We start from the raw sequence: 11,285 nt of genomic DNA, 5'->3' as shown, positions 1-11,285 counted from the left end.
ATAATAAATATAATAAAAAAATCAAATCAAATATTTATGTTTTTTTAATTTCCAAAATTAAAATAAATAAAATTTATAAAAGCATTTGAAATATATTTATATGCTTTAAATAATTTTTCATAATTATATTTTATTTTATAGTAAAAGAAGAAGATATTTCTATTTATAATGTATAATATATTAATTATAATATATTAATAATGTATAATAAATTATAATTATAAATTTATTCATTTATATCAAAGACTTACTAATACATTCAAAAAAATATAAATAAAATGTTTAATTATTTTTTATATTTCTTATAATATATTATATTTTAAAATATTATTATATATTATATTATATACTATTTTAAAATAATTTAAATAAAAATGTGACTTGGTTATCTATATGCTTTTGAAATCTAACCATTACCAACGTTAAATATATTTCTAATCATTTGTGTCTTTCATACGTATTTCAAATTCGCGCGCTTAGAGACATTGTCAACCGATTCCTAACCACATTTTTTATGATAAAATCTATTTTTCGTAGACAAAATTTAAATAATTCGCGCATTAACCATATTATATTGTATTAGTAATACAAATATAAAAGATATCAATTTTTCATTTTATATTTTATTTAGGAACTTAACATATGTTGTTTTTATATATTTTATTTATACAAAAATGACCATCTCGGCTTTAGATAAAGATACTGTGAAACTTATAACTACTACTCAAGTTATAACTTCTATATCTACCGCTGCAAAGGAATTAATAGAAAATGCATTGGACGCTGGTGCAAAAAATATTGAAATTAACTTGGTACTTCATTGTTATTGTCTTTAACCAGCTATCTTGTTCTTTATAATATATAAAGTATTTTATAGTATTTTAATATTAAATTTATACTTTATTTTGACAGATAGATAATGGATGTACCTTAATAGAAGTAAAGGATGATGGTAATGGTATTTCAAATATAGATACTCCTTATATGGCTTTATCATCCTATACATCAAAACTATGTAATTTTTCTGATTTAGGTATATAAATTATATTATAAAGGAAAAATTAATATTATAATACACAATGAATATAAATTAAAATTTAATGTAATTATGTAGATTCTTTAGAAACATATGGATTCAGAGGTGAAGCACTACATGCATTGAGTTCAGTATCAGATCTTACAATCATAACAAAAACAGAACAAGATGAAGCAGCTATATCTTACACTATTGATCATTCTGGATGTATCTTAAATTCAAAACCATGTCATAGATCTACAGGTATTAAATTAACTTAAAAATTCATTAATTTAAATTTTTAAAATGAATATCAATTTTTTAGGAACAACTGTACAAGTTAAAGAAATATTTAAACAAATGCCAGTGAGAAGACAAATAATTACAAAAAAAGCTAATCAAGATATTAAAAATTTAGAATTTTTATTAAAATGTTATGGTATATGCAAATTTTTTGTACGAATAAGTTATAAAATAGATAATAAAATTATATTTATAAAGCCTAGTACAAATAGCTTTGAAGAATCAATTGGATATATTCTTGGTAGAAAAATAACATGTAATATGGATTGGATAGATATTACAGATACAGATGTAATTATTCAAAATTTATTTCTCATCATTGTTTCTTATTTAATTTTTTAACTTATTAAAATATATATTTTAGATTAAAATGAAGTTAATGATTCCCTTAAAAACAGTAAAAAATGAGTTTGAACTCTTTCAATCTGATTCTCAATATATTTTTGTGAATAATAGACCTATTAAATATAAAGAATTAGAAAAGGTATATTTTTTTTCATTTTTATTAATTAAATAATTTAGTTAGAATATATTTAAAAATTATTTACAGATAGTAATTAAAATAATTTTGGAGGCATTTGGACAAGAATTATCTAGAAAAAAACCAATATTTGTTATATACATTTTAATAAATGCAGCAAATATAGATGTTAATTTAGATCCAAATAAAAATTTTGTACTTTTTAAAGAGCAGGTAATTGTATTTGTGAAATTTTGTATTATTATAAAAAAATGTTATGTTTATTATATATTCTATTATATCATGTTTATTATATATACATAGAACATTGTTATCAATATGATACAAAAGTATCTAGAAAATTTTTATGGAATACAAAGAGAAGTACAAGAAGAAAAAAATTGTGATAGATCAATTAATGATTATGAAGATTATTCACAAAAATCACATATTAATAATACTGAAAATGAGGAACCTATGTGTAAAAAACAAAAATTACAAACAGAAGAAAAAAATGATATTTCTTTTAAAAAAAACATAAATGCTACAGTAAATGTAATGAATAACTTGAATTCTGTTGAAAACTCTGAAAGTACATTACAAACTTCTATAAATAAAGAAAATCATCATGATGAAAAATGTGAGAAAGACATAGATAATTTTAATATTCAGTTACCTTCTTTAGATTTAAGTGATTCAGATTCAAATGAATCACAAAATTTTATATATTGTGACAATTCGAAGTTAGTATCTAATTATAGATTAAATCAAATTAATTATATTGAAATATTTTCAATATATTTTTTATTTTATATAGTAATGATAATCTAAAAGAAAATACAGAAAATAGTCCACCATTTGAATTAACACCGCAATTTGAAACGCTCAGTCAATTACCATTAGTAGATTTAGGTGAAGATTTTATACTGGATGAATATTCCAATCTGGATACAAATTTAAAAGAGAATACAATGAAAATTGCGAATTCAGAGATATTGCATGAACAGACTAAATTAGATGCAAAAAAATCTGTCACATTAGAAGAATGGAGTAAAGGACACTTGCCTGATTTAAAGGTAAAGTTAATAAGAAAATTAAGGATATAAAATTAATCAAAAAACTCATATAAATTATATTAAATTAATTTTGATAGGGGAGTACAGATGTAGAATCTTATAATTGTACTAAAACAAATGAATCATCAAATTATGATACACATAAAAATGTATGTGAAGGTTTTCTTAAATTTTCAAAATATATCAAGTCAGAAGGTAAATATATCTAACAACTTAATTTATAAAATATAATATATAGTAAAAAAAAAATATTAAATTTATATTTTTAATTGTAGTAACAAATAAAAATCCTACAATGACAGCACCACAACTTGCCCATATAATAACTAATCGATGGAAAAAATTATCACCTGAAGAAAGAGGATATTATAGAGATTTGGCACGTGATGAGAAATTAATGCATAACAAAGATGAATTAAAAACAAAAAAAAAATGCTTAGTAAATCAGAATAAAAATAAAAATAGACTCTTAAAAGCATTTGAAAAAATGAAAACAATGAATTTGGAGAAAAACAAAAATTTAGTTATGAGAACTACTGTATCTTGGCATATAGATTTAAAAAAAGTTACTGAAAAATTCTTAAATAAGTAAGTTAATTGATTATTATTATAAATCTATTATATCATTATTATTTGACATTCATTGTAAGCATTGTAGCTCTTCATACGGAAATACCAATCTTGTTGTTGGATTTTTACATTCAAATTTATGGGTTATTCATAAATCTGCACATATTTGGATTTTAGATGCTAGAAACCTTAAAAAAAAATTATATATATCTGATACAGATGTAAATGAGGTAAATTTAATAAGATTAAAATCAATTGCTATTTTCTTTAAAATCATTTATTTTTTCATATATTTCTTTTGTTATAGGATAATGCTGAGAATATAGAACAACTCTTACAACAATGGTTTTTAACAAAAGATGATTTATCATTATTACATCCTATTCATTCATTATAACTAGAATTAGAAATGATTTTTAATTTATAATAACTGTTTTTCAAATAATAATTTTATAATTTTATATAAATAAATTTTTTAAGAATTTAAAAAAAAAATTTAAAATTAATTATAATTAGAATTTTAATGTTTCTTTCAAATTTAATTTATTAAATATATACATTAAGCGTAATACATATATATATCCTATAAATAATATTGTGTATTAATGCAAATAAACAGTTAAATACGCTATATAATAATGATTACTTTATCTTAGAATTCAAATTTTATTTGGTTAAGTTAGGAACATAAAATAAAAATACAGATTATAAAAGAAATTCTGATTGGTTAATACATAGGAATTTTGACTAATGAAAGTGTATGAAAATACAGTTTGACAGTTTCTATTACAATTAACCGTTATTTTCAATAAAAATAAAATTTCTTAATTAAGAGAAAATCTCATTATAAATAATTATTATCTGATATATATGATTTTTTAAAACGTCTTCAGTGCTATTATTTTAGATATAAATAGAATTTTATTTTATAGAGAATTTATTTTTAATTTTATTACTATGTATATGAACAATAAAACGTTAATATGTTACTTTGTATATTTAGAGGAAATATATTAAACACGTATGTTACATATAAAAATATATTTCTTTATTTGATATAATTGATAATCTATAAATTACAATTTTAATTTCAACATTGATAATCCATAAAAGTGATAGTCTTAATAAGTTTTGATTGGAGAGATGGTTGAAGATTGCTGATTTCAATCTATATATATTTGAAGTTTGTGGTTGGTTGTTGGCTGCCATCTTGGACCTCGATCGTTTGAGAAGCCGGCCGCCCGCAAAAATCTTCGAGTTTCACGCGTTCGCGCGGCCTCACGTATTCCTTAAGTAGGTTGCGTGGTTTTACGACGAATTTAGAGATCTGTTGCGGTCAATTTAATCAAGATTCGGGTCCGGAATGCATTAGGTGAGTCTAAAATAAGTCAACATTAATTTCCTGATTGCGATGGCGTGTGATTTATCTCGTACATGTGTGTTCGTGTCTTATGCTTGTACGTGTTCTAATCCCTGTTGCGATAGTAGATTAATTTTTGCCTAGTCTTTTTCTATTTAATGAAAATTCAATTTTCTTCATACAAATTATATTTACTTATATAAAAATTCTTTTGCTAAATCATAACTTCAAACTGTACAAATGTATTCTGTGAACTCACAATCAATAGACATCTAAGGAATATGCAGTTCATTCCTTGAAATCGGTGAACACGTTTTCAACTTTGTTAGTTTCTTATTTTAAAAATTATTTTTTTCTTTCATTATACTGCTTGTAAAGTTGTAATTATTTTTATTGAAGTTGTTTTGATTCTTCTAACCATATAAATGACTACTTTTTCTGATTACATTCAATTAAATGTCATATAGATATTTTCAATAAACATTGTATAGATAGTTTATAAAGGAATTTGGTTATATCTTTCTCCATTTATGTATATAAAAAAATTAATGTTGCAATTGTAAGTAATTAAGTATTTGTATTTTTTTATTATATTGATTTAATTATGTTATATTATTGATTTTTTAATTGATAATTTTGAATTTATTTATTACAATGAATCCAATATATATTTATATATATATTTAAATATCAGGATTTATTCTTATATATTATGCAAATGAATGTTATATATTTAATATTAAGTATTATATTATTTTAATTAATTGTAATTATATCAAAAATTATAAATAAATACAAATGCAATATATATTAAAATGCAACAATTGTTTAAATTTTATAATGATATTATTAATGTTATTATTTAATTTTATAGTTCATATATAACATAAAAATTTTAGAAAATTTAAGATTATTAAACATTAAAATATTATAATTATAATTGTTATATTAAAATGTTTAATTATTGTAATTTTATTTTAATATATATATTTTTTTGATGACTCAGGTATATATTTATCCTCGCGCATTTGTAACTGGGTGAGTGGAGGAAATAAATTAACTAGATTTTGTAATTTTTCAATAGACAGTGAAAGAATTGCACTCCACAAAACAAATAGTAGTAGTGATATATCAGAAAAAATGGCACTACCTAGTAGAGCGCGAGTTTACACCGATGTGAATTCACACAAGTCTAGAGATTATTGGGACTATGAATCCTATGTTGTTGATTGGGGGTAAGTGTATAATAAAAGCAGAATCTATCTATATGTATATGTATATATATATATATATATACACCTACAAATGTATGTATGCATGCATTCATCTATACATATTTGCATATTTTTTTTTATTTATTTTAATCATAATAAATTATTTGTTATATAGACAACAAGATGATTATCAACTAGTGAGAAAATTAGGCAGAGGAAAATATAGTGAAGTATTTGAAGCTATTAATATTACAAATAATGAAAAGTGTGTTGTAAAAATTTTAAAGGTAAAAAATATAAATTATATTTCAATAATAATTTTATTACGATTAATAAGAAATATTAATTTTTATCTGATTTTAATCTTTAGCCTGTAAAAAAGAAGAAAATAAAAAGGGAGATTAAAATCTTAGAAAATCTAAAAGGAGGGACCAACATAATTACACTCCAAGCTGTTGTTAAAGATCCTGTATCAAGGACACCGGCACTGATATTTGAACATGTGAACAACACAGATTTCAAGCAATTATACCAGACGCTAACAGACTACGACATAAGATACTACCTCTACGAATTATTAAAAGTGCGTGTATTGTTAAGTGCAATGGAACCAAGTATCAGTCCAATGTGAAATCTTCGAGATTATTAATTTGATAGATGTAGGTGCATATCATAGGTTCAAGGAAGAGTTCGAAAATATTTCATTTATACAAATTCATTATTTTCTCTTTATTATCATTCTTTGTCATAATTAATAATTATATTCTTGGATCAAAATATTTAATCGATAACTTATTCTATTATAGAGCATTAAAATTATCTTATTTTATTCATTTTTTATTTCTTTAAAAGTAATAGAAAAATTAGATTTTTAAATTATTTATATATAGCAATTATCATGAATTATTTATTTTTTTTTCTGTTTCTTTTCTTTTCTTTCTTTTTTTTTTTTTTTTGTAATCTTTATTTTCATGATTGGATATAGTAAAATTTAGTAATTTTAAAGATATTTTGCATAAAAAAATTTAAAAGTGAATATAATAAAGGAAAATATGATATAATATTTTTCTATAAAAATGAAGGAATCGTTCTCGTTTATTCGTCAAAAGTATATAAAAAGTATCCTTAGTTTCAGAAATTTTTAAAATTTTCGGACTCATGAATATTTAAGTAAGTAATGTGTCGATAGTGTTCGATCCATTTTACATCTATGGCTAAATAATGTGTTAAAAAGCATTAATGATATATAAGACGCAATCGTCTTTTTTTTTTGTTTAGGCATTAGATTATTGCCATAGTATGGGAATAATGCATAGGGACGTTAAACCGCACAACGTTATGATAGATCATGAAAATCGAAAGTTACGATTAATCGATTGGGGTCTAGCAGAATTTTACCATCCTGGTCAAGAATATAATGTACGAGTAGCCTCGCGTTATTTTAAAGGTCCAGAACTACTTGTAGATTATCAGGTTTGTGTTTATAATATCATAATTTTATTCTAAACTGATTAATAATTTTAATTATAAATATTGTTTCCTTTGTATTGTTTCGCAGATGTATGATTATTCATTAGATATGTGGTCTCTTGGATGTATGCTTGCAAGTATGATATTCAGGAAAGAACCGTTTTTTCATGGACACGATAATTACGACCAATTAGTGAGAATTGCAAAAGTTCTTGGAACTGAAGAATTATTTGAATATCTTGAAAAATATCATATTGAATTGGATCCTCGCTTCAATGATATTTTAGGCCGACATTCACGTAAACGCTGGGAACGTTTTATGCATTCAGAGAATCAACATTTGGTATCACACGAAAGTCTTGATTTTCTTGATAAACTTTTGCGTTATGATCATTATGAAAGACTCACTGCACGTGAAGCTATGGAACATCCCTATTTTTGTAAGTATTATAAAATAATTAAATTTTGTGCTAAATTCTTATAAAATAACGATAATAAACTGATAAGAAATGATTATTTTATTTTGATATTATTTTTTTTCATTCATCTTAGATCCAATAGTAAAAGATCAGGGTCGATTGAACATGGTATCATCGTCACCTACTCCCATAACAGGTTCGTTGCCTGTAGGTGAGTAACGGCCCAGGTAATGTCACCACCTCAATTTCCAATTTATAATTATTTAACCATATCATTCACGTATTGTTGAATCGACCATGAGAATGCCGTGAATATATAATTTCGCATCTTCGAATAAGATGCGTATCGATTGAACATCCATGAAGTTTGTATTGATTCGAATTTACAACTTCTATTTTACGATATTTATAAAAAACAAAGAATGAGAAAAATGCCGGAAATATGAACATGTGTTTGTATTATATTGTACGAATACGTAGTTCTGTTGGCACTCAATTGAATGCATGAAATCAATTGTTGACATCGTCCGGCATTGTAAAATTTAACTAATTCGCAATGATAGATAAACACTGTTTTTGTAAAGTGTTTAAACGTTGAGCGTGGAAACACATTTATGTTGAAATAAATCAGTAATATTAAGTATCCATCGGAAACTTTTCCCATTGCGAATTAGTTAAAGTAAAAAACTGTGTTACGCTTTACGCAAGGTCATTCCAGTCATCTAAATAATGAGACCAAGATTTTTTATGTTTTGGCCAGAATATAAACATCTATTAATGATTTTTCTTTAATCTGAAGTTTCTCAGATGTATGGAATGACTAATGCGACTTATAGTCATATTATAAAAAAAACATACGAAATAGAATAATGTCGACTGTTAAAAATATGATTACGATCTTCTTTTAAGTAATACGTATTTTATTTTTCACGATACATTGTACTTTAGAATTTCAAATTTTCTCGACTATTTTTTTATCTTCTTTTTCGTCTTTTTAACAAGAAGATCGTTTCAAATGGTCATAATGTGACTAAAAATGCAACTAAACAAATGTTTGATTTAAAATATTTAAACGATTCAAGTCTATATGTCGTTTAGTATCGATTAATATATAATTAGAATAAAATGTATAAAATGCTGACTTTTCTTATATTGTTATATCGAGTATCAGTTATAGCAATGCCTCGCCGATTATGAAGGATGATGTATTTTTTCCTCGAGGAAGAAGTCGCACGTACTATTAATAACACTTGAAAGAAAATGTTTGATTCCTCCTTATTAAATGGTGAATATTATAGAAATTAATTTATTTAAACACGGATCTGACTAGTGCAATAGCTTCAAAAATTTTCAATTCAATTTAAATGAGATAATCGTTTACTGGGTAATGTTTAATAAATAATAAATATAATGTGCAATTAAAACCTTATAATCTAAAGAGTATACCAAATATATTATTTCCAAAATTTATTAATCATTATGGTAACAGATATATAATCTTTTTTTTTTCTTAAATAATTATTGGTATTAGACGACAACTGGACTTGAATTGCTTAGTCATTTTAAAACAGACATTTTTTAGTCAATATGCGTATTAAGGAGCGTGCGAAGAATCAAACATTTTCATTTAGGTATCGATACTTCGCGCGAGGGGCTTAATCCCATCCCTAAGCGTGACTGTGAGCAGCGTACCGGTTCGTGGAATAAACCGACTGAAAAATATGGTGGGACAAGTTGGAAATGGGACTCAGAAAACGATGAAGTATTCATCACATCCATTACATCCTTAACATACAGTTTTCAACTTTTGATTATTTATGTACGAAAAGTTGAATCTTCCATTCCACCTAAATTTGCAAATTTAAGAAGAAGAAAAATATATTATGTGATGGTGGACCACTCCTTACATAAATGGCAATTATATTTTGACGTGGTGTATAAAATTCTACATTTTAGACATTCCTTGATTTTCAACGTGGGTATTACTTAAAGGAATTCAGGTTTGATATATTGGAAATAAACTTTATGCGATAAAATTTTAAATGGCATAAGAAGTAAATGATACGTTTCAAAGTATTTTTGTTACATTGCAAATCATTTAGAAACAGAAGAAAGTTTACAACATTAAAATTAAGTCTATGAAGTACGTGCTCTGTCCATATTGGCCGGTATGCATGTGCTGTTAATAATTGTATGTTTCTTTTCTGTGTTTTTATTATCTATCATTTCTATTGTGTTCCTTTGACGCTGCTACTAATGTCACGATCGCGGGAAATCTGTAAATGCATAAAGACGCGATTAGATCATGTTATGTCACTTGGAAGATCGTCCGTTATTACATGAGACATTATAATGAAAATGATGCAAAACAAACCATGTGTATTTGCATCTATAAAGCGCGTACTACACACACAACACATAGCACGTATGTGCTTACACTTAACATGTACCTTAGGCCGCTCGGTTTAGTACTTTTAACGATGATAAAAATGTTCGTTTATATCTGATACAATGATAGTTGAATAAAATGTTTGTTATAGCCAAGTACTCTTTGTGCTCTGTGAATACCTATATATCCAGTAATAAATGTTACCAAGCTACTGGTAAAAGGCATCATTGATCAAATGCTTTGAAACCATCATTTTTAAGGTCACGCTTAAAATTTTAGCTCTTGTTATTTTCATATTTCTATAATAATTTTTAAATTATATCAAAGAACATTATAGAGTCTTAATTCAATTTTCATTGACCAAAGTGAGAATTCACAGGCACCTTAAAACACTTGGCGCCAGCAGAAGCCTATGTACATGAATTAAACACACGCCGATAAAGGAAAAAAGAACATTTGTATTGCTGTACCTTGTACATCTGATATGCTGGTCAAAAACTTAATATCGATAATAATCATTAAATCGATCAATTTATTTCATATACAGCATTACCAATGTGTTTCTTATAAATTGAATATATAATTATTTATATACGACCGTAAGTCAGTTTATTGTGTACATTGGAAAAATTTACTTCGAGAGAAAGAGGGGGAGAGAGAGAGAGAGAGAGCAAGCGAGCGAGCGAGAGAGAGAGAATGGAAGAGAGACGTACTTTTAAAGAATGTATAGGAATAGAGCACACTCCACTTGTAAACCATGTCCTTTCGTATTATTTCGAAAGAATTCATCAGTTCCTATACGCATAAATTACGCATAAAGTACGGTCAATTCAATATATAAATATATACATACATATATACATATATACATATATGGAACGTGCGCGCACGCGCATGCTACACATACAAACTACATACATTTACAAACTTACATACACACACACACACATATATATGTAGAGTATTTTAAATGCGTACCCTATCAAGCGGAGTGTGAATTTAAATTCAA

General features: G+C 25.1%; 2 protein-coding genes across 7 annotated transcripts; both read left to right on the top strand.

Annotated features, from left to right (window-relative positions):
• Nucleotides 1-383: 383 nt before the first annotated feature.
• LOC107994232 (PMS1 protein homolog 1) lies at nt 384-4,061 on the top strand. Of its 3 annotated transcripts, none has more exons than XM_017051026.3 (12): nt 385-812; nt 913-1,033; nt 1,115-1,279; nt 1,341-1,609; nt 1,683-1,802; nt 1,869-2,012; nt 2,103-2,521; nt 2,596-2,854; nt 2,932-3,049; nt 3,130-3,442; nt 3,513-3,654; nt 3,732-4,061. In XM_017051026.3, the coding sequence occupies exons 1-12, from the start codon at nt 675-677 to the stop codon at nt 3,819-3,821; spliced, it is 2,298 nt and encodes a 765-aa protein (XP_016906515.1). In that variant the 5' UTR covers nt 385-674; the 3' UTR covers nt 3,822-4,061. The 3 variants fall into 3 exon arrangements, with proteins under 3 accessions (XP_061938473.1, XP_016906515.1, XP_016906522.1); XM_017051033.3 differs by having other exon boundaries at nt 673-812; nt 917-1,033; XM_062082489.1 differs by lacking the exon at nt 1,683-1,802 and having other exon boundaries at nt 384-812.
• A 533-nt stretch (nt 4,062-4,594) lies between these two features.
• On the top strand, nt 4,595-10,431 carry LOC107994857 (casein kinase II subunit alpha). Of its 4 annotated transcripts, none has more exons than XM_017051964.3 (8): nt 4,595-4,796; nt 5,791-6,019; nt 6,174-6,285; nt 6,369-6,581; nt 7,277-7,471; nt 7,557-7,908; nt 8,021-8,098; nt 9,519-10,431. In XM_017051964.3, exons 2-8 carry the CDS (start codon nt 5,925-5,927, stop codon nt 9,875-9,877), a joined length of 1,404 nt encoding a protein of 467 aa, XP_016907453.1. In that variant the 5' UTR covers nt 4,595-4,796; nt 5,791-5,924; the 3' UTR covers nt 9,878-10,431. The 4 variants fall into 4 exon arrangements, with proteins under 4 accessions (XP_016907453.1, XP_016907470.1, XP_016907463.1 ...); XM_017051981.3 differs by having other exon boundaries at nt 8,021-8,114; nt 9,519-9,747; XM_017051974.3 differs by having other exon boundaries at nt 4,606-4,796; nt 5,869-6,019.
• The last annotated feature ends 854 nt before the right edge of the window (nt 10,432-11,285 follow it).

The sequence above is a fragment of the Apis cerana genome, linkage group LG11 (assembly GCF_029169275.1).
Source record: "Apis cerana isolate GH-2021 linkage group LG11, AcerK_1.0, whole genome shotgun sequence".
Lineage (NCBI taxonomy): Eukaryota > Metazoa > Arthropoda > Insecta > Hymenoptera > Apidae > Apis > Apis cerana.
This window is presented reverse-complemented; position numbering and strand designations above follow the sequence as displayed.